The 23,918-nt window shown below is 43.0% G+C and overlaps 2 protein-coding genes across 10 annotated transcripts in view; one reads left to right on the top strand and one right to left on the bottom strand.

The window, feature by feature from the left end:
- The window catches only part of CENPP (centromere protein P), a 222,945-nt gene that overhangs the window by 152,416 nt on the left and 46,611 nt on the right, over positions 1 to 23,918 (top strand). The window lies entirely within an intron of this gene.
- The window catches only part of ECM2 (extracellular matrix protein 2), a 33,111-nt gene continuing 16,012 nt past the window's right edge, over positions 6,820 to 23,918 (bottom strand). For 4 of the 6 annotated variants that reach the window (XM_077911048.1, XM_077911032.1, XM_077911073.1 and 1 more), the window contains 8 exons: positions 23,712 to 23,900; positions 21,276 to 21,836; positions 19,350 to 19,465; positions 17,978 to 18,113; positions 15,068 to 15,225; positions 12,511 to 12,650; positions 10,953 to 11,279; positions 6,820 to 7,970 (listed from right to left, as the gene is read on the bottom strand). In XM_077911048.1, coding sequence (XP_077767174.1) covers positions 7,802 to 7,970; positions 10,953 to 11,279; positions 12,511 to 12,650; positions 15,068 to 15,225; positions 17,978 to 18,113; positions 19,350 to 19,465; positions 21,276 to 21,836; positions 23,712 to 23,900 — 1,796 coding nt within the window. In that variant the 3' untranslated portion in view covers positions 6,820 to 7,801. The remainder of the gene's footprint in view (positions 7,971 to 10,952; positions 11,280 to 12,510; positions 12,651 to 15,067; positions 15,226 to 17,977; positions 18,114 to 19,349; positions 19,466 to 21,275; positions 21,837 to 23,711; positions 23,901 to 23,918) is intronic. The other 2 variants (XM_077911053.1, XM_077911064.1) reach the window with 2 other exon arrangements.

Below are 23,918 nucleotides of genomic sequence, written 5' to 3'. Positions count from 1 at the left end.
ACACACCACATCTTTATTCATTCATCTATTGGACACATGGGCTGCTTTCATATCATACCTATGTAAATCATGCTGCAGTAAACATAAGGGTACATATATCTTTTCAAATTAGTGTTTTCATTTTCTTTGGGTAAATATCCAACAGTGGAATTAGTGGATCATATGGTATTTCTATTTTTAATTTTTTAAGGTACCTCCATACTGTTTCCATAGAGGCTGCACCAATTCGCATCCCCACCAACAGTGCACAAGGGCTCCTTTTACTCCACATCCTCACCAACACTTGTTATTTCTTGTCTTATTGATTTTAGTCTTCTAACAGGTGTGAAATGATATATCATTGTGGTTTTGATTTGCATTTCCCTAATGAGTAATTTTGAGCATCTTTTGATGTGTCTGTTGGCCATCTCCACATCTTCTTTAGAGAAATGTCTATGCAGATCCTCTGCCCTTTACAATCGGATTATTTGTTTTTGGGGTGTTGGGTTATGTAAGTTCTTTATGTTTTTAGATATCAATCTGTTATCACTTATATCATTTGCAAATAACTTATCCCATTCAATGGGTTGCCTTTTTGTTTTGTTGATTGTTTCCTTTGTTATTCAAAACCTTTTTATTTTGGTGTAGTCCCAGTAGTTTAGTTTTGCTTTCATTTTCCTTGCCTCAGGAGACATATCCAGAAAAAATACTTCTATGATTGACAAATCATAGTCAAAAGTCAAAGAAATGACTGCCTGTGTTTTCTTCTAGGAGTTTTATGGTCTCACATTTAGATTTCTAATCCATTTTGTGTTATTTTTGTGTATGGGATAAGAAAGTAGTCCAGTCCGTTCTTTTTTATATAACTGTCCAGTTTTCTCACCATTTGTTGAAGAGACTCTTTTTTCCACATTGTATATTCTTGTCTTCTTTGTTGTAGATTAATTGGCCATATGAGGATTTATTTCTGGGCTCTGTATTCTGTTTATTGATCAGTGTGTCTCTCTTTTTTCTCTTCTCTTTCTCTTTCTCTTTCTTTCTCTTTCTCTTTCTCCTTCTCTTCTCCTCTCCTCTCCTCTCCTCTCCTTTTCTCTTCTCTCTTTTCTCTTCATAGGGAGTGAGAGCAAGTGCAAGCTCTCAGGAGGAGCAGAGGGAGAGGGAGAAAGTGAATCCCAAGCAGGCTCCACACCCAGCACAGAAGCTGACACTGGGCTTGATCTCAAAACCCTAAGATTATGACTTGAGCCGAAACCAAGAGTCAGACATTTAACCAACTGAGCCACCTAGGCACCCCTCAACGTGTCTGTTTCCATTTTGATTCCTACAGCTTTGTAGTATATCTTGAAATCTGGGACTGTGATAGTTCTAGCTTTGGCTTTGTTCCTTCTCAAGATTGCTTTAACTATTTGGGGTCTTTTGGGGTTCTGTACAAATTTTAGGATTATTCTAGTTCTATGACAAATGGTGTTGATATTTTGGTAGGAATTGTATTAAATCTGTAGATTGCTTTGGGTAGTATGGACTTTTTTTAAAAACAATATTGGTTCTTCCAAGCCATTGACAATGGAATGTCCTTCCATTTGTATTGTCTTCAATTTCTTTCCTCAGTGTTTTATTGATCTTGGAGTACGGGTTTTTCACCTCTTTGGTTAAGTTTATTCCTAGATATTTTATTTTAGGTGCAACTGTAAATGGGATTGTTTTCTTAATTTCTCTTTTTGTTGCTTCATTATTAGTTTATAGGAAAGCAACAGATTATTATATATTAATTTTGTATCCTCTGATTTTACTGTATTCATTTACCAGTTCTAGTAGTTTTATGGTGAAATCTTTTGGGTTTTCTATATATAGTATGTCATCTGCAAATAATGAAACTTTTACTTCTTCCACAAATTTGGATGCCTTGTACTCCTTTTTTCTTGTCTGATTGCCATGGCTAGTAATTCCCAATACTATGTTGAATAAAAGTAGTGAGATTGAATATCCTTGTCTTGTTCCCGACCTTAGAGGGAAAGCTCTCACTTTTCCCCCTTGAATATGATGTTTGCTGTGGGTTTTTCATATATGGTCTTATTAGGTTGAGGTATATTCCCTCTAAGCCTATTTTGTTGAGGTTTTTTTTTTTTTTAAAGATTTTGTTTATTTGAGAGAGAGATAACAAGAGCAAATATGAGCAGGGGGAGGGACAGAGAGAGAGGGAGAGCAGGGAGCCCAATATGGGGCTTGATCCTAGGACCCCAAGATCATGACCTGTCCCAAAGGCAGATACTGAACCGACTGACCAAGCTGCCCAGGCACCCCTGTTGAGAGTTTTAATTATGAATTGATGTTGTGCTTTATCAGATGCATTTTCTGCATCTATTGAGATGGTCATATGATTTTTATCCTTTTTCTTAGTGATGTCATGTATCCCATTGATTGATTTACAAATATTGAAGCACCCTTTAAATCTCACTTAATTGTGGTGAATAACTTTTTTTTAATATATTGTAGGTTTTAAGTGCTAATATTTTGAAGATTTTTGTATCTCTGTTCATCAGAGATACTAATATATAATTTTCAAATAATAGTAGGGGACCTTAACCACCCACTTAAATCAATGCACAGATAATCCAGACCAAAAATCAACACAGAAATAGTGTCTGTGAACAGCACATTAGACCAGATAGACCTAACAGATATATTCAGAACATTCCATTCAAAACCAGCAGAATACACATTCCTTTCAAGTACACATGGAGCATTCTCCAAAATAAGTCATGTTTTAGGTCACAAAACAAGCCTCAAAAAAATTCCAAAAAGATTGAAATCGTATGATGTATTTTATCCGACCATGATGCTGTGAAACTAGGAATCAATCACAAGAAAAAATCTGAAAAGAACACCGAATACATGGAGACTAAATAACATGCTGCTAAACAATGAATGAGTCAACCAAGAAATCAAAGAGGAAATCAGAAAGTAAATGAAAACACACTTGAAACACAATCCAAGATCATTGGGATGCGGCAAAAGCTGTTCTAAGAGGGAAAGTTAGAGCAATACAGGCCTCCCACAAGAAAGAAGAAAAATCTCAGTCAACCTAACCTTACACCCAAGGGAGTTAAAAAAGAAAAATAAAACCCAAAACCAATAGAAGGAAGGAGATACTAAAGACTAGAACAGAAATAAGTAAAATAGAGACTAAAAAGCAATACAACAGATCAATGAAACCAGAAGCTGGTTTTTTTGAAAAGGTAAACAAAATTGATAAACCTTTTGCCAGAAAAAAATGAGACAGGACTTGGGACTCCTGGATGGCTCAGTAGTGGGTGTTTCCCTTTGGCTTGGGGCGTGATCCTGGGGTCCCGGGATCAAGACCCACATTAGGCTCCCTGCATCGAGCTTGCTTCTCCCTCTGCCTGTGTCTCTGCCTCTCTCTCTCTCTCTCTCTCTCTCTCTCTCTCTGTGTGTGTCTCATGAATAAATAAAGTCTTTAAAAAATATAATGAGACAGGACTCAAATCAGAAATGAGAGAGAATGCATAATAACTGACATCACAGAAATAGGATTATAAGAGAATATTATGAAAAATTATTTGCCAGCAAATTAGACAACCCAGAAGAAATGGATAAATTCCTAGACTCCTATAACCTCCCAAAAAGGAGTCAGGAAGAAGTAGAAAATTTGAGCATACCAATAACTAGCAAAGACATTGAATCACTCACTAATCAAAAAACTCCCCAAAACAAACAAGTCCAGGACCAGATGGCTTCACAGGTGAATTCTACCAAACATTTAAAGAAGAGCTATTACCTATTCTTCTCAAACTATTCCACGAAAGTAAAAGAGGAAGGAAAGCTTCCAAATTCATTCTATGAGGCCAGCATTACCCTGATACCAAAGCCAGACAAAGACACTACAAAAACTGAATTTTTCTTTTTTTTCTATGTTAATGAAAGCAGTCATCTTACAGAGTAATTAACTTGTCTTGGTGAGGCAGACTCCCTAGGTGATGTGTGGAATCAGTGGACAGCGCCAACCCACAGAAAGGGCGTTATATCTTGCTCACCCCATTGGCAGCACCCACCATACCAGGTGCCCAGTGCCCACTCAGGTGTCTAGACTTTCCACTTTTTGGACTTCAGTCAGAAGGAAGCAGAGTAAGCCAGGTTCAGACACATACCCTGTGTTGCTTCCAAGTGACGCCCACCCTTGCTGCAGCTTCCTCATCTGTGTTCCCAAAGTAAGAGGGCAGCAGTCCCACCCCATTGTGGTGGAACTGGGCAGAAGGTTAGGGAAGGATCAGGTGCACGTTTGGTGAATCTTAAAACTTGGTTTGTGATTCAGATGGCCCCTGTCTCTTGGTTCTTAAGGAAAGGAAGAGAGGCAGGAGCATCTAATCTGAAGGTAGCAAATCTCTTGGTTCTTAAGGAAAGGAAGAGAGGCAGGAGCATCTAATCTGAAGGTAGCAAAGTTGCTTTGTCTGAAGGAGAGTCTGTGTAGTCTTCAGGGACACTTCCACCCCAGGGCACCACAAACCCGTGACTCACCATGCTGGAAAACCACTGATCTGTTCCAGACACATTATTTTATAATTGAACCAAGGGATCCCAGACAAGTAGAATAACTGTATAATTTTTTTTTTTTTATTTTTATTTATGATAGTCACAGAGAGAGAGAGAGAGAGAGGCAGAGACACAGGCAGAGGGAGAAGCAGGCTCCATGCACCGGGAGCCTGATGTGGGATTCGATCCTGGGTCTCCAGGATCGCGCCCTGGGCCAAAGGCAGGCGCCAAACCGCTGCGCCACCCAGGGATCCCAATAACTGTATAATTAATCATTGGAAATCAAGGTGGGTACCCAGGCCTAATTGCTGGTGTAGTTATTTCCTTATAATTCCAGGCTTTATGTGTCTTTGACCATGTCATATCTTTAGTGCTTTTTGTAATAATCTTAAGTCATATCTCAAAATTTAAAATATAGTTAGCGTTCTTTGTATATATGTGCAAAGATGACACAGCATGAATATTTTAGGTCATAGCTATACCAGAACTTTCCTAGTGTACATATGTGTTAGTAATTACAACATATTTCTGAAGCCAAACAGAACATCTGTTTTGTTTTTAACATTATATTGTGAAGATCATTTGCTTTAAAGACATTTATCTTTTTTTTTTTTAATGGAATTAAAACTTCCTATCCAGGACATGATGAAATTTCAAGACTGAACAAATTCAGTGCTAGACATATTTTTTTGTATTTTAAGTTTAAAATCAGAAATAAAAGTGTCTTCCAACTAAAGAGCAATGCTTTCTCCAGTCACTCTGAATTTCAGCCTTCCTAGAGATTCTGTTCTTGTCAGAGTGTCCCAGTTACACAGTGGGGTTGTAATTACACCAGGGCCTGGGCTCCCTCCAAGGCTGCAGTGGTGGCAGTGCCTCACTGTGGTTCATGGGGCTTGCACACTCTCAAGACCCAGGATCTGTGGGCTAAGGACCCCAGCATGTTTCGCCACATCACCACCCTGTTCTGCTGATTTCATTGTACCTGATGTTACTGTCTCTGTAATGTCCTGCTTATTTCCCCTACCACACCATGTCTTCCCAGAAAGGAGAGACCTTGTCAGTTTATTATCCTTGTCTCTCTCTAGAACAGCATCTGGAACACAGAGTCCAGTCAGAATGAGAAATGAGTGAAGGAATGGCTCAGTATCCATCTGCACTGTCCCCGGATGCAAATTCTGTTGACTCCCCTTAAACTTTGCTGCCCAGTCTGCCTTAAACAATTGATGTCAGTGCATTTATATTCACATGGCAGGAAGTGTATTAGAAGGGTTCTTGTCAAAGGGATGAGTAACTGTATGTTCTTGTGCTTACCTGTCTCTTATGTTCAATGTAGCCAATTTAAATTAGCAATCTCTTACTTTCCTAAACTGGTTATAAATCTCAACTTTTTGTTCTATAAGATTCTACTTCTGCTCTTAGCCACCTGCCCTAACAGTCTTCATTGTATTATTATTATTATTATTATTATTATTATTATTATTCATGTTATAATATCAAAATCCTAGCTATTATGAGAGGGTGCTGAAAAGGAAGAGCTAAGAAATAAAATTAGCTTGGGGTGCCTGGCTGACTTAGTTGGTGGAATATGTGACTCTTGATCTCAGGGTTGTGAGTTCGAGCCCCTCACTGGGTGTGGAGATTACTTAAAATCTTTAAAAAAAAATAAGGGGCATCAGGGTGGCACAGTTGGTTGAGCATCAGACTCTAGGCTTCGGCTCAAATCATGATCTCAGGGTTGTGAGATCGAGCTTAGTGGCAGGCTCTGTGTTCGGAAAGGAGTCTGCTTGGGATTCTCTTCCTCTGCCCCTCCCCACTGCCTGTGCAACCTCCCCCACCCTCTGTGTCTCTCTAGAATGAATGAATGAATGAATGAATGAATGAATGAATGAATGAATGAATCTTTTTGAAAATAATAAATAGAATTAGCTTAAATGGGATAAAATCAAACTCACATCTTTGAAAGTTCAGGAAACTTGCTTCGGTGAATATAATATGCTGGTGGCTGTCACTTTTATCTGAGAGATTGGTTATAAGTGCATTCATCTGCATGCCACACAAGATATTTCCCTTGCTCCCTGGTTGTCTGACGGCCTGTGAAGTGGGGCAACTCTCTTCCTCAGTTGGAGAGAGTGCTATTATGAGATCAAGTCACTGAAGTTGAAAAGTTAGAGTGACCTAAGTATAAGCTCCTAGTCTGATATTTTGTAGACACAAAACTGAGAGCAGCAAGAGAAGTCAACACATTTTCTGTATGTGTCCTTTATAAATTATTCTAGAAATAAGCACAAAAGATTATTGCATAATGAAAATTTTAATACCATATGGTTTTGGTAAGTTCTAGTATATAGTAAATACTGAGCTTGATGTTAAATTGAACTAAATAAAAGGATACTTTTGAACACATTAGGGCACAAAAGGTAGGTGCTAACAATGACCAGTGTAGCAAAAATTTTCAAAAGTGCATGCCTTATGGTTATATTCATAAGGTTGTAGCAAGGACAATTAATATGTTTTAAGCAAATCCACTACTTTCCATAAAATCTTTTGATCTTGAATAAAGAATAATGAGGGTGATCTTAAAATATTGTTTAATTTTTTAGACTGACAGAAATTTTTAACTTGGAGTAGTTTCAAAAATTTGTGTAGAATTCACATACACTCTTTTCCCAGCTTCTTCTAATGTTAGTAACCAATATGTAACCACACTACAGTTCTCAAAACCAAGAAATTAACATGACAGTAGTGTTTTAATTTCACATGTGTGATTAACAGAAGGTACTAGATAATGCCAATCATTAAGTACATTTTTACCAATAATTATAGCATAGCATCTTATAGAAAATGAATAGGTTATTGTTTTAACAGTAGGATCATTAACAGAACACTAATTCATAAATTCCATCTATTCTTTTTTTCTTGCCATACACTTCTCGGTCTTGAACCATAACACATATAATTTTTAAAGGGACTTGGAGGGTTTCAGTTAACAGCAATACTCAGGTCAGCTGTAAAGAACATGATTATTTTGTTCCAGATTTTCCCAGTCTTAGTCCACAGTGAATAACATCCTGTTCTCTAAGGAAGCTTGTAGTGAGAGGGCTTTTTTCTGGAGTGTGAAGCTGAAGCTTTCACTAAAACTGCTAGTGAAGTAACCTTGGGGTAGGTGTTGGTTGTTTTCTGTGTGGGGTGGCTGGCCGGGTGGGTGCTCCTTATCAATGACAAGAGTGGCTACAGCACATGCAGGAATACGAGTTAGATGAACAAAAACCTGGAATCACTTGATATTTTGTGGCTTAAGAACTATACTTGAGTATGATCTTATGCACGAAAATGCATAGGATGATATTTCTCTTGTTTTAATATAATTGTTTTCAAGGTGAAGATGTTCCAGGGTCGAATCTCCATCTTCTTCAGCATTGCAAATTTGTTCTGGAAGAATATTCCTGAGGAAAAATAGATGTACAAGTCATAAATGGTCCAAGCAATATTCAGGCTTTATCATTTAGGAGTTAGTTGTACATTTGTTTAAAATTTTTGTTTTTAAAATAAAATTGGATCTTTTTCTTAGACACTAGAAAAAATTTCAAATATGTCAAAGATGTAAATGTGAAAAATGAAGCTATAGGAGTATAATAAAGTATGTCCTGGGAGTGTGAAAAAAAATCTCCCTTGACTCACAAATGAGAAACACTAAAAGAAAAGATTAATAAATTGGCTACAGGTCTTTAAAAAATGCAAAGTTAAAAGACATGAAAAACTAGGAGAATGTTTTTGCAACTTACAGTTATAGGGCTAATATCCAAAGCCCTCCTCAAAACCTATGGAGAGAAAGGAGAAGAGGGGCAAATGCTTGGCTAACCAGTTCACTGAATAAAAAAATGAAATTACGTGGGAACATGATAGAGACACTTAGTTTCATTCATGAGAAGAGAAATGCAAACTTCAAGTACCCTGGCACACCACTGCCACTTACCAGATTTTCCTCAACACAAAAACACTCAAAAGCTCATCAACATGGTCTGGTCCTGGGGCTGTGCAGGACCACACACCGTGGTGGGAGCTCAGGATAGCACAGCCCCACATACAGGGACCAGGAAGCATCATCTCCCTTCGCTCAGCTTAGGAACCTATCGCAGAGTGAGACCAGGAAAATGTAAAATGCTGTCCAAACAAAGTTAGGCATCATGGCATTATTTGTAGTAGTAAAAGAAGGGAAACAGGTAAGGAGCTGGTTAAATGAAATAATCATGTAATGGAATACTGGTCACTTGTAAAAAGAATAAGGAAATTCTCTATACTTGTAAGGAGCAGATATGCTGATAATTACGGAATGTAAAAAGTAAAAACACTAGAGAGAGAGAGAAAAGAAAAATTTTTCTGTGTCATAATTTGTGTTGGAATTGTGGGAGGGGATGGGAAATATGAATCTGCACGTATGCTTATGTCTGCAAAAAGAAATACTGGGGAAAGGTACAAATTAATTTTAAAAGAATTAAACGCTGGGGAATGATGGAATATAGTATATGGGACCATAGAAGAAAGACTTCTCTTCATATACCTTTTTACAGTTCCAACTTTGGAATTATATAAACATTTAACATAGTAACAGTAACATTAAATAGGAAATTACAATTTCTAAAAACCAAAAACAAACCCCTGATCTGATTATCAGGTTGTTGATGTGTTGTCACAGAGAAAACCACTGTATTTCTGCCACAGGCCCTCATGGAACATAGGCTAAAGACTAAGAGAACGCTCCTGAAAACATTGTTTTCTTCATTTGATACTTTTGTAGTCATAATACTAGCATTCTCACTTTGGAACTGTATTTTGTATATTGTAAGATAAAAGTTAATTTTGTTGGGAACCTAGATTCCCAGTAGAAGATAAACAAAACAAAGAAAGAAATTGAATCTATATGGTTACATTTGAATTGAGAACATTAGTATGAAGTCTTGTTCTTTTTCTTTACAAAATATATATTTCCTGACAGTTCACTATAAGGCCTCTCTCTCTCTCTCTCTCATGAATAAATAAATAAAATCTTTTTTTTTTTTTTTTAAAAAAAAGGCCTCGAAACAGAAGAGGGACGTGTCTGGTCCCCAGCCTGGGTGTGTGAGTGCTGCTTGCAGTGAGGGGGTGTGGGGCCCTCCGGAAGAAAGCCCTACACAGGGCTCCCACTGGCCAAAGAGTGGGGTTTAAGAACAGTAGTTATCGTTGATTAAAACATTCCACATGTATTAAACTATAAGTTAACATTGATTCTCCAGAGAGAGAAAGTCAAAAACAAAATAATAAAAGAGAAGCAGTTAGGCACCAACTTCTTTTTGTTCCCCCTGAGACATCTGCTATTAACATTTTTATATATTGCATGGTCCTTCCCATTCATCCATAATACATATCTATCATTTTTTCAGTTGTATAAAGACAGAATTAACATACAACATGATACTACTTTAATGTATACAACATGATTTGATATTTGTATATATTCAGAATGATCATCATCACATTGTTTAGCTCACATCTGTCTCCTCACATAGTCAGATATTTCTAACCAGCTTCTGGTCTGATTGGACATTTAAAGAAAGACCTGAGCATTTATCTTACCTTTCAGAGTAACAAAGTGGCCCTAGCTGATGGGGAAAAAATCCTTGACAAAGGGATCCTAGCTACCAAATGTGTAAAAGGTAACAAAAGAGCCAGTCGCCATTTCGTTGCCCCTCAGGAAGTAAGAGTTTGCAGCAAAGTCATCTGTGAGTGAGACCGCTGGTTCAAAGGTGGAGGAAAACAATATTCATGGAGGTTCCAGACTGCGACCACCTGAATCCCAGCACAGCGGGACCCCTGTGTGTGTCCTCACGCAGTAGCAAGGAAGCACTCAGCCACATGGCTTTTCACAACCTCTTACAAAGCCTCCCCACTCCCACCCATGATTCTTTTCCTCTTGTTTTTTTAGGAGTTTGTGTTTAGAGACCTTCATTCTCTTCAGGCAGACAGGAAACTGTGTCCCCAAAAGTGAGAGAAGCTGAGTCTCAATAATTTTATTCAGAATTTTACCTTCAGAAAAAAATCTGGATAGATCAGTTTATATATTTGGGTTTTATGCTCTACCGATTAGTTCTTAAAATCACACGTTAGTAGAAGCTGGTTCCCAGTATTATGTAGTCATGTTCTTTTCTAAAGGATTTTTACTGTGAAAGTTTGCAAATGTACACACATGTAGGAAAGAGCTATGATGGATCGTCGTGTACCTATCACCCCCCTTCAGTCATTACAAATGTGTTCCAGTGTTGTTTAATGTGATCTCTTTCCTTTTTCCCCTTATAAGTAAATCCCAGACATCATATCATGCATGATTGTGTAATCATATCCTCTGTCAACTATAACAATTTAAATCAATACTTGAAAAGGCCAAAATTTACCGTATCTTGTTGTTGTTCAACCTCAGAAAATGTAGTGCTTTCATTTCTCGTACCCCTGGTGGTATAGATTTTAAGTCATTGTGATCCAGAAACAGCTCTCTGAGAGAATGATACGCCCCATAGAAGGAGACTTGGTCCACACCATCATCTGAGAGTCTATTAAATGACAAGTACAGATACTCCAGGCCTGGCTCCATGTGGCCAAACACGTAGCCTGGGATGCGGTCGATTTGGTTCCCAAGGAGCACAAGGTGCAGTAGCGACTTGGGCAGGTAGGATGGGACGTGGTAGAGCTTGTTGTAAGAGAGATCAATGGACTCGAGATTTCTGCAGCAGAGAAGGGTGAGAGGGGGGAGCATAAGGCAGGAACCATTAACTCCGGGCTCGGACAGGTCCAGTTGGGATGCTTGGCCCTTTTCCCACCACCACCTGGTTGGCCGTAGAGATTCCTGTGTCAGGTGGCTGTGTGCAGCCTGCTCCATTACCAGGAGCATCAGGTTCAACACAGCCACTCTCTTCTAGGGTCAAACATGAATCAGAAATGGAGTCCAGGGATCCCTAGATGGCTCAGAGGTTTAGTGCCTGCCTTCAGCCCAGAGCGTGGTCCTGGAGTCCTAGGATCAAGTCCCACATCAGGCTCCCTGCATGGAGCCTGCTTCTCTCTCTGCCTATGTCTCTGCCTCTCTTTCTCTCTCTCTCTCTCTCTCTCTCTCTCTCATGAATAAATAAATAAATAAATAAAATCTTTAAAAAAAAAATAAAATAAAGAAAGAAAGAAATGAAGTCCAGAGTCCTGGCTGTTGTCAAGTTGCCTCTGCCTGAGATCACCCCTGGTTCCAGCAAGGACATGGTGGTGGTGTGGAATCTGCACTCTTGCTCCACACCTGCTCTCATGGCCTGGCATCTGGGGCTTGCAGAGAAATGAGATCTGGGAAAGGTGGCTGCCTGGCTTCTGAATTGCCCTGCCACCACCACGTCCTGCTGGGCCCTGCTGAACCTTGACACCCTTCATCCCTCTCTCCTGCCCTCGTGCCCTCACCACACAGCCTGCCAGGCTCCCTGCCGTGGCCTGTCCTGCTCCTCCTAATAGGCAGGACCCCTGTGTCCTTGCCAGGAAGATGGACCTTACGTCCAACCTTCCCTATCAGGTCAATCACCCTTGAGTCTATTTTATGAGATAGAGAAATGGTTTGAAGGAATGAAGACAGTGTGACATAGGACAAGGGAACCCTGAGAGGCCATGGTGGGGTGAGGCTGGGGGCTCTTACGTCCTCCTCAGGGGCAGAGGTGGTCTCCCTTCAGCTTCATGACCAGCTATGAGGTGGACAGACCTTGGGTAACTCACTACTTGGGGTCATGGCAGGGTGAGCAGAGCAGCAGTGACCATGGTGCCCCAACCCCAGTCCTGCTGTAAATGATAGGAGCTCAAGCATGGGGCCAAGTTGTGGGGAGGGAGAGGGGCGCCATCAGTAAATGCACTTCCCCAGGGCTGGACCCTAACCTCTCCACCGTGCAGAAACTGCAGAAACCCTGAAGCCAAAGAGCATTGTGTACTCACTCTTGATTTATCCAGGCTAAAGGAGCAATCCTGTTTTCTTCAAGTTTATTGTAACGTAACACAATGATGTTGATCTTTCTGGTGTGGTTGAAACAGATCTCAGTTATTTCTTCAATGTGGTTGTTTTCTAGGTATAATTCCTGTAATGATGAGAAGAGACTGTTTTCCTTTGTGTTGGTTGGTACATATATTGAGTTTCATAGACACGGAGATGGTACTGTGGACTGTTCTCATTAGTATTATCTGGAGAGTCTTCTGCTGTGCTTCTGGGTGAACTCATAAGTTGTCCTTTTAGTGAAATAAAAGGTACTGTCTTTCATGGTCATGGAATTAAACGAGTTTTTTAAACTATGTAATGTTGCAAAATGCAGCATACCATAATTGTATAAAGCACTCTAATTTACAAAACTCATTCATGTAAATTATGTCATTTGGGCTTCAAAACCCTAGAAAATGGGTAGAAATGACCATTCCTGGTCAGTAGCTGAGATGCTCAGGCCTGGAGAGAGGATGAGGCATGTGGTCCCACACCTGATGCCCAGGAGATACATGTCCCCACCAAAACCCAGCTCTAGGGAGTCCATGCTGCCGGCCAGCTTTTAGATTTGCTTGTATTATATAATTAATTAAAAATTAATTAAGAGCCTTCATTTAATATCAGGGTCAAGTTTGCTAGAGCTGTTCTGATCTTTTTTTCTTTTTTTTTTAAGATTTTATTTATTCATGAGAGACACAGAGAGTAGAGAGAGAGAGAGAGAGAGAGAAACAGGCAGAGGGAGAAGCAGGCCCCAAGCAGGGAGCCCGACGTGGGACTCGATCCTGGGTCTCCAGGATCACGCCCTGGGCCAAAGGCAGCGCTAAACCGCTAAGCCACCCGGGCTGCCCTAGAGCTGTTACTTTCTTTTTTCTTTTTTTTTCCTTTTTTTAAGAAAAATTTTTTATTTTATTTATTTTTTTTTTAAGATTTATTTATTTATTCATTCAGAGAGAGCGAAGAGAGAGGCAGACACAGGCAGACACAGGCAGAGGGAGAAGCAGGCTCCATGCAGGAAGCCTGATGTGGGACTTGATCCTGGGTCTCCAGGATCATACCCCAGGTTGCAGGCGGCGCTAAACCGCTGTGCCACCGGGGCTGCCCCAAGAAAAATTTTTTTTAATTTTATTTATTTATTCATGAAAGACACACAGAGAGGCAGAGACATAGGCAGAGGGAGAAACAGGCTCCATGCAAGGAGCCTGATGTGGGACTTGATCCCAGGACTCCAGGATCACACCCTGAGCCCAGGGCAGGCGCTTAACCACCGAGCCAACCAGGCGTCCCTAGAGCTGTTATTTTCAACAGTGAGCTGCCTTCAGGTTAAATTCAGTTAGCGTTACTGGGAGTTCTTCACTCAAGAACCTGGGAGATGAGAAATAGACATTGATCTATGTCCTCATTCTCTATTCCTGTTGTAGTAATTTTCCCTTATTTTCATTTAATTTTGTGATGTGTTAAATATGAAGAAGGCAATTTCTAGCTTTTTGCTTTTAACTTCATATGTGTTTAGGGGTGAATCAAATCAGCGGTCCCGGACTTGATTGCATATTAGAATCACATGTGAGCTTCTTAAAGCGTAACTTCCAACCTAAATGTACTGCAGTCAGAGCACACTCATCCACACACGGGACTCTGTGACTGTGCGGCAGGGTCCTGGAAGGAGAGTGCACAGGCCTGCATGTACGCTGCCTCCCATGCCAGTGACTGGGGTCTCTGGAAAGAAAATCATGCACGGATGGAGACACATTGCTGCTCCGTATTATTCAGGTTGTGTTTTGTGTGCATACATTATGTATTAAAACCTTAATGTAAAAAGTTAAAAATTACTGATCCCAGCCTCCAAAGAACCTGATGGAGGATATATGGGGTAGGATAAGGAGTCTGTATTTCTTTAGAATCCAAGAGATTCTGACATAAAGCCTAGTATCAGAACCTCATTTTTACAATTTTGATAAATTCTAAACTGATATGTTTAACAAGATAGGAAGACAAAGAAAGGAAGTGCTATGGCACTATGTCAGACCCAGGCCGCCAGCTGTGGGGAGGCTCCATCCTGCATTCCTGCCGAGGAATCCTGTGTGTGCCCTCTGCTCTCAGGGCAGGAAGTCTGGCGCACTGGTCAGTGAGGGCCCCAGACTGTGTGCAGTGTGTCCCCTGCTGCAGCCAGAAAGGCCACACTCCTGGGCCCAGGGTGGGAAAGGCCGCATTCAGCCTTGGGGTGGGGGGGTGGAATTCTGTTTAAATTCTCAGCCCATCTTCTCTGTGCTCTCCCCAAGAGCTGTCAGTAAGACCAATTTTCCACTTTATCAAGGGTCACTACTAATAATTATAATTTTGACTCACAGTTTGAAGAAACAACAGTGCTCAAATTATAGCAAATTCAGTATACAGCCCCCAAACATCACAGTGTGATGTTGTGTGTTTAACCTACATCACAGTAATCTTTTAGAATAGTACTGTTTGTCTTATTGAAGCATGTTGTACTTAAAATGTAGCACATTGTTGGAAAGATACAGATACCTCAATAGAAGCAGGAAGACCCTGTGGTATAATTCTGAATTTATTTCTTCCCAGACGTAGGTAGGACAGACTCTTCAAAGATTTGAAAGCCAAGGGATTGACATTGGTTTCACTGAGATTGTTTCCTTCCAGTTCTAAGGTGACCAGTTGATTTAGGTCTGTAAAAAATAAAACCTAATTATCAGAATATTAGGAAAATCAAAGAACCATGCAGTTTCTGTATCTTTCAAAATGTCATGTGAGATGTTCAGCTTATTTGGATGGTGGATGTTGCTTCTTTCCTGGTATCGCCCATGGTGAGTCTTCTCCCAAGTGCTCTGTGCACCCCAGATGCCCTGCTCAGCCGGGACCAAATGCTGGCCGCACGTGGTCCAAGGGAGAGGCCCGCTGAGCAGTCACCATGCTATAGGATGTCTAAGGAACAGAAGCTGAGCGGCCCACCCCCCCAGGGCAGCGAGGGCCAACTGGGGACTCAGGACACAGGTGGGCAAGAAGTAGAAGGTTGCGGAGGTCATTTAAACATTTGCAAAGACATGGACGCGCATATGACACAGCAGCATTAAAATTAGGGGTGCAAGGGGAACATGGGGGCACAATGCCTGGCAAATGTCAGTCTCTGAACAAGGGAGTTACAGCAATGAATTTCTGTCACACTTGTTCAAGTCCTGGCAGCCAAATGGATGTTTGGAAAGAAGGCTCAAGAATTGTCCATGCACTTGAACTGAGATACCAAGAAAGTCTTTTTTACAAACAAGTTTCCCTGCATTGTTTCTCCTGGCCTCAGGAGTGGTATGATCCAGATCACTTGGAATTCTACAGGAGAATGAACAGCTCAGCAGTGATGATACCCAGAGGCATCTGAGTCAGACATTCAGGGTGTAACTTTGGAGTTTGTTCAGTAGCCAAGACTTCCAGAATAGGAATGTTTTCATCTTCAACTCAGGTCATGGGCATTGCACTGAACACCCTGTACGGCTCTGTTCCTGCTTCCAGGCTTACCAGAGAAACAAGACGTGATCCAAGCAAGAGCAAGGCACAGTACCATCAGGGGTGGGGTGGGAGAGTGGGTGGGGCTGGGCTCCCAGGGACAGGAGGGTGTAGGTACAAGAGGGGAGGCGGAGGCAGCCAGGTAGACACGGGCAGGTCAGAACCCACGTGTCTGTGCTTAGCGGAGGAGCGGGGCCAGCCCTGCGCTGGCCATCTGCAAATAGGGCGCAGGCAGTAAGGCCTAGCTTTCCTCTGCAGGCAGTGACAGTGCGACTAAAACACGCACCTGACAGATGTGTTTAGCATCAGAGGAAGTAGGAAGCCCAAGCAATAAACTGAGAAGTGGTTATATTTTCTCATATTCATTTGATTTCCAAAACTAAAGATATTGAGCATCCAGCATATTTATCTAGTACATAGTTGAGGTTTTGAAATGTAATGGAAGTTTTCCCATGAAAAACAAGTAATAAAAGTAGACTAATGGTCAGTATGTGATATGAGAGAGATGAGAGACATGGCACACTGTGTAGATTCATGATATCATACATCAGTTTACAGTTCCTCTCTGGTTTACGCATGTATCGTGTGTTTAGGGAACATAGGTGTGTGTCCTCCTGTGACAGGAGACAGGGTGGGGCTAGAGCAGCTTCCCATAGGTCAGGTGTGGGAGACAGGAGTTTATACGCAGGATGTCTTCCTGCTGTAGGGCGGGGAGCAACATGGGGTCACGGACATGGCAGGCTGCAGTCCCTAGGTATCTAGAGTGGGTGCCAGCTGCACGTGCTCCCCACAGCACCTGATAACCTCTGTTTCTACACACCTTTGCGCCTGCTGTTTCTCCCCCTGGAGCGCCCCTCCTCTGCGCCTTATGGAGCTATTTGTAATGTGACATCTGCCACAAGAGCACATGGAAGAACAGCAGGCTGCTGGTGGCCAAGCCAGGGCCTCCTTGCAGCCAGAGCAGCATCTAGCAATGGGGAGGCTGCGGTCAGGTGCACCCTGCGTGCTGGCAGCTGCTTCACAGTCCAGGTGGTGGGCTCAGTGCAGGGTGTGGAGGCTGTGTGGGCACAGTGACCTGAGCCCCTGCTCATGGCCAAGGCCTGCGTGGTGCTCTGACTATGGAGACAGGAAGGGGGTGCATGCAGAGAAGCACCAGCCGGGAGTGTGTGAGCACCCCTTCCAAGTAGGGGCTTCTGTTCTGTGACCTGTCATCTTGAAAACGCAACAAGGTGAGCAGTTCACCCACAGCCCGTCAGTATGCTGCTCTTCCAGCCTCTGCCTCACCTCACAGTCGAAAACTGTGCTTTCTAATGTCCTTTCCATATGACAAAGCCCATCGCAATTTGTGTTTATTGATGTTTCATGTGTACCCTGCAATCCATCTGGAAACAGAGTATTTCCATAACTCTGTAATTTTCAGACTTGGCAATTCTTGGTATTGTGTTTTTTCCCATCATCAGAACTGTTTTGTTCCTATGAAGTTTTTTGGGAGTGAAAAGAAATAATGAAATTGCATTATTCTGCTTCTGGCTTGGGTTATGAACATCAACATAAAAATATTTCAAATCAAATAGGTAGAAAGTGTGGGACACCGCACCTCAGAAGCTGCTAGACTGCTGGGAGGGTAGAAGGTAACGTTTGCTGTGTTTGTCTGGAGAAGCATGTAATCCCACCACCGACCCTGGCTAGCATTTGGGAAAAGTTAATGTCGTTGCCTCTTTTGTGCCGAGTTCACAATGTGACCACTTCAGTTCAGTTTGGTCCAGAGTCAGCCATCAGAGGAGAAAATAAGTTTCATCAACTTAAATGGTAAAGTGGCCAAAAATACTTATCAGCTGTTCATATGGCCGTGGTGCCCATAAAGTTCCCACGTGACCACAGGAGAAAGGCCCTAAGGGCATGTGTGAACTGGATGTTACATACCTGATAAGCTTTCCTCACTGACAGCCTGCAGACCATTCTCATTGATTTTAAGTTCTTCTAATGCAGACGGCAGTTCTGAAGGAATCTCTGCCAGGTTGTTTCCATCCAGATTCAGGCGCATTAATTTCTTCAGACGCTTAAAAAGCAAATCTCAAGATTACTTTTTCATGTGGTCACAGACGTACAGTTGCACGTCTGCTTCAGGAGTCAGAGTGCAGTGACACCTTCGCCTTACACACCTGCGTGCCCTGTCTCAGGCCCTCATAAGCTGTGTGTTCTCCCCTCCACTCCCCCTTTCTGTACTGTGGCTTTAGTGAGCGGGACAAAGCTGTCTCTGCTAGACCACTCATACTCTGCTAGATCTTAGGTTTCCACCTTCTCAGCCTGAGACACAAAGCTAATTAGGTAGTTCGGTAATCTGAATCTCATGGATGCTGGCAGTGAGAGCAGTCATGTGAATCCTTACCAGGTACTGTATGCTAAGTAGAAACAGTGGTAAAACAGCACTAATGATTGCAGAAGTGCATCAGGGCGGTAGATCGTTCCTCTGTGGCACCCACACGGCCTGGTGGGTATGTGCCCATCTGCCTAACTGCCTGCCCCACTACAGTGAAGCATGGCAGCTGGTGGGTTTGGGCGATGCCTCACAGATGATTCAGCTCCAGGCATTCAGTCAGGCTTCAGCAGTTTGAGAATGGGACAGAGGATCCCAAAAACAGAAAGGGAGATGCTCTCCCATGAATCTTTCTGATCAAACAAGAAACGTGAGTCCCAGTTGTCATGTGACAAGGACTCTGCATCTGCGGCTTGAACGTGGACACCAGCCCAGGAGTTGTACGAAGGGCTGTAAAGGGGGGAAAGTTTGCCTAGGCTCATTGTCTTTCCCCCACTATTCCCTGTGCTGATTTTCATCTGAGCCCACTTGTGTTTCCAGAACCTCCTCTGGCTCACGTGTTCATCAGGTCCTGCCCACAACACAAAGTAATATAGCTCTTTCTGGCTTGAGAATGTTAACAGTTTCCAGAGAAGCTCTCCTTTGTTCTCAGAAATACCTCACATACTAAGAGATCATATTTCAATATATTTTCAGCTGCTTGGGGAGAAACTGCTCTATAAGTTCAAAACATTAGTTCTGTCACTTTTGCTGTTGTAGCTGCTCTAAGGGTGAAGCATAGAAAAACCAGCTAGAATCACGTAAACAACAGACTGTACTCAAGGTAAACCATGAAGGCGTTAGGAATGTCGAAGAGGGAACTTTCTTGACTTAGGAGCACACTACAGTGCAAACATGTTCCTTTCGCTCCCTTCCCTTCTGCCAGCACAGAGCTGTCCACAGGGATCTTTCCTCACCAGGTGGAGCATGTATATTTACCTTGAATGCTTTGGGACCTATGCCTGGGGAGGTGATGTTATTTTTGCTCAGATCAAGCCTTTCCAGATTTGGCAATCCATTGAATGCTTCGTCGGGAATGGCGGTGATGGAATTGCCTAGAAAACACAGCAGTGTGGTTTTGGCCTCTGTGTGCACATGTGCAAGGCTGCATACGTGTATTCATGAATGTACATAGACAGCAGGGGAGCTCTACTCAGAGGAGAAAGTAATACCCATAACAAGGACAGCATCTGTATGAGCAAATGCAAATGTAGAAAACACCATCCTGGGGTCTCCAGTCACAGGCTTGTTGTGCTGGTGGCCTTCCTGTTTTAGGTGAAGCTGCTGTGAGGACAGCTAGACAACTGTTAGCATTTTATAACAGAGATGTGTTTCTGGAAGCTTACATAGAAACTGATTTTCCCACTGACGTGTCCCTGGGCCAGAAATCCCACACTGTCACCCATGGGATGCTGTCATCTCACTTACCTTGCTGAAATTTCCTTCTCTAGATGAGGAGCGCAGGGGGCTCCAGATCTAATGTTGTAATTACATGGCTTCAGTCTATACAACTTCCTACATGCTTTACATTTATGGGGTTTGGTTAAGTGGCTAGTTGATGATTTAAAACCCAGACTGTAAGTAAGCTTAACAGAAACAGTCCTATAAGAACCATGTGGTGACCTTCTCAAAACCAAGACCACGTGACTGAGCATAAGTCTTTCGTATTTCATAAGACCTCAGGCTTCCACAGATTGGGATTTCTTATGGTGGGGCCTGACATCCCCACTGGGGCAGGGAGGATATTGCTAGTGTCTGAGCTGCTGGGCACGAGAGATTTCCCTATGGGGTCGTGTGAGCATGGTGTCCTCTCAAAGACTGGCCATCCTGAACCAAGCTGTCAGATGTCATCTATTGAATATGTATTTATAAGTTTACTTATTATTTCCTGGCAGTTTATTTCTGTGACTGCCCCTGAGACACGTCTGAAACCCCATTCAGATTCTCGCACCCCAGCGTCTTCAGAGTGCAGCTGGGCTGTGGGTCTTGTCTCACAGATGGACACACACCCGGGGTTCCCACCAACCAGCCTCACACCCCCTGGCCCTGCCATTCCTCTGCTCAGGACCATTCCATACCCACATGAATGGCTGCAATGAGGGAAAGACAAGTGGCAGGATGCAGGACAGCAGGAACCCTCCTGCATCTCTGGCAGGAAAGCCACAGCCCCCTTGGGAAGTATGGGGTAGCTTCCTTGAAAGCTAAATGTGCCTTTACTCTGTCACTCAGCATTTCCACTCCTTGGTGTGCACCTTATGAGCAGAAGCCTAGTCCACACAGACCTATGTGTGGATGTTTATAGAGCTGTATGTATGGTTGCCTCAAACTGGGAGTGACCCCAATGCCCCTCAGGGTCACCGGCACCTGTGGTCCATCTGCATAAGCACAACACACTCAGCAGTGGGGAGGACCAGCTCCTGAGGAGGCGGGGTCCTGGGTGACCCTCCACGGTGACACAGTAGGAAAGGGCCAAGCCCTGGAGACCCATCACCTCAGCAGAGCCCAGGGCAGGTCGCAGGAGGGGCGACCGTGGGTCCTGACTGTGTGGGTGGTTCTGCAACTGTACGCATCAGCCAAAGCTCAGAATAACTTGCTAAAAATAAGTTTTACTGCATGTAAATTATACCTCAGCAAAGCTGACTTTAGGGGAAAAAGTCAGTGGGAAATCCTGATTTGGTTTGGGGAACTTTGCTTTGTACCTAACTATGCTATTTGTTCTGCAAAGTTTATATATGTAATTGTGGATGTGAAGTTAGTCTGTTTGGGATCAACTCCTATCATGAGATTAAAAATACGATGTTCACAAGGCAAGGCGAGTGAGTTACTTGGAAAGCACAAAGCAGAAGAGACATCCCCATGTCTTACCAGCGAGCTCCAGGCTTGTTATCTCTGGTCCTGTCAGTGGTGGTATCTGCAAGAGGCCAGCACTGATGCAGCTGATGGTCCTGTAGGACAGGGAGCACCCGCTCGGCACAGACGGCATGCCCCGGGGAGGAGGGGGACCCCGGGGTCTGGACCACACCCTGAACATGTCTCCTCTGATGGTGCCCTCCTCCTCCTCCTCAGCCTCCTCCTCCTCCTCCTCCTCAGCCTCCTTGTCCTCCTCAGCCTCCTCCCTTGCTGGATGTCCCTGCTGATGGGCTGGCCTCCCCACTGCTCGTGGTCTCCCTGCCGCTCCTCTGCTCTGCTCCTCAGCAAGAGATCTTCCCTGCCCCCCAGGTCCAAGGGTCTTTTTCTTTTGCTCCTTATCTTTATCTTCTTTAATTTCTTCTTCATTCTCCTCAAATTGAAGTTCCTCTTTTTGTAGTGCTTGATCCATTTCCACCTGGTGAGGTGAGTTGGTAGGTTCTGTTTGTTCTGAAGAATCACCAGAAAATTCACTCCTATCACTTAATGCTGTACCAGTGAGCTGCAGATGGGAGGTTGCTGGCCATGCGGGGAGGATACAGCAGGGGTGAAATGTAACATTAGTCAAAGGAAAAATCATAGTGAAAGTCAGGTTAGTAAATATTATTCCCTCCAGGTATTTGAGTGCAATTTAAAGGTAAAGTGCATTTTTGAAATTTTTGCTTAAGTAATTTTAAAACCAATTTTATAAGATTTGTTTTAAGCAATTTTTTTTTCCTGTGGCCTTAATATTTATTTTTACTAAAACATCTTGCTACCTGGTAATAAAGAGGGAATAATACTGCCACATGATGCAAAATGGGAAGTACTACCTGTGTGAGGTTTCGCTACGATGAGAGGTGACCTTTATAATAGATACTGTTCAATTTATCGGGGTTTTGATCATGTAAGAGTCAGATAAAAAACTGAAACATGTATTTACTTACTTGTGCTACTGGAACTGGCTTATGTTTGTAGATTTGTTGCTATTTTTGTCTGATTTTCTTTCAGCCTCATAGGCCCAAAAGCATCTTCTGAAATTCAGGATTATAGAAAGTTCTCCTGTTTCTCCCTTCCAGACTCTCTACTTAAATTTTTACTGCTTGACACTTAGGGGAGGCCTCCTAGATCCAGATAATGCTGTTTTGGGTTAGAGGTGCACACAACCGTCCTTTCAAAAGTTCTACAATGATGGGAGCAGAGTGACCTGCAGCCAGTGTCACCTGCATGTGTGTTTAGCAAAAAGGGGGGCAGGCCCACTGGTGACAGGAGCGCGGGGAGAAGGGGGCCCCATGCGTGCGGGTCTCCTGGGTCGTTGCTCTGCTGTTGTTTGATACTGTATGCAAATCACCCAAGAAAGGGACTCAGGAGATAGGCCTGCTTGACGAATACTTGAGATTTCAACCCAGTATATATTATAAAGTCGGTTATTTTCACATCCTTCACAGCACATGCAGGAGGAAAATAGGAAAGAATAAGGGACAGGAAGCTGAAGCGATCATATTGAAACATTTACAGTCCTTCCTGTACATCCAAGTTTATTTTTCCAAAATAACCTCAATATTTCAAGATTATTACAAGGCCTTTGAACCCTGTCTGCTCATTCCTGAATCCTACCTGTGTGTTTGCTGACACTATTAGAGGCACAGCCCCCGAGTGAGACAGGCGGTCGTATGCGCTAGCATACAGCTAGCTCCTAAGTGCTCTGAAGTCCTCCTGGTACCCACCCCATGGCCGTCCTGTGTGCATGGAAACAAGCTGCCTTGACTGTAGACAAGAGAAAATGCCCATTCCTTCCCACGAATTTACCACCCATTTGTCTCTTTCTTGAGGCACTGGCTGGGCTCTTCTTGGGGGCGTCCGCTGTCCCCGAGTATGAGCCATGGAGAGCAGGGGCTGGTGAGTGCCCTGCAGGCCCCAGGGCTTTCCTGTAGGGCCAAGCACCAGCACTTGTCCGCTTTCCTGAGTGGTAATGAGTGCAGGTTGCAGATGGCAGGAGACACTGGGCTTTGTTCTCTCGAAGTGTAAACCCCCTTCCCTGTGTTCATCAGGAGTCTTTGGTTGTCCTTCATTGCAGTCTTAACCTATGTGTGCACTGAGTTGGATTAGGGGAGCAACTCCATGCAGGGAGCCAAGCCATGCTCTTCCCTTGCACAGCACAGGGTGTTGTGGGCTCTGCAGACTGTCCCTGCCCCTTAGAGGGGTTCCTGATGGAGCCAGAACTACACAGGCAAGATCTGTATTTCTGTTCCCTACCATAGATTTTCCCAAATACCTGGTATGTTTATCATTACTTGCCAGTACTCTAAGTACCTTGATACTAGTTTACCATAATCTAAAAGTTAAGGTAGTAACAAAAACAACAGAATTGAAGACTGTCACATGTGTTACTTTGTTGTGGGTAAATACTTGTACCTGCGTCAGAGCAGACAGAGCAGCACTCCCCTTCAGGCCTAACTGTCTGGGGGCACGTCAGAGGGTGGCACGTCATCTCATCACAAAGCACTCTTCCATTTGAGCAGAGGCAGGTAGTGCACGGCTCAGGAGACCACACCGCTCTGTTGTACATGGTCATCCCATTCACCAGACAGTGTCCCTTCTTTCCTAGAAGAGAAGTGGGAG

Source organism: Canis aureus, chromosome 1 (assembly GCF_053574225.1).
Source record: "Canis aureus isolate CA01 chromosome 1, VMU_Caureus_v.1.0, whole genome shotgun sequence".
Classification (NCBI taxonomy): domain Eukaryota; kingdom Metazoa; phylum Chordata; class Mammalia; order Carnivora; family Canidae; genus Canis; species Canis aureus.
This window is presented reverse-complemented; position numbering and strand designations above follow the sequence as displayed.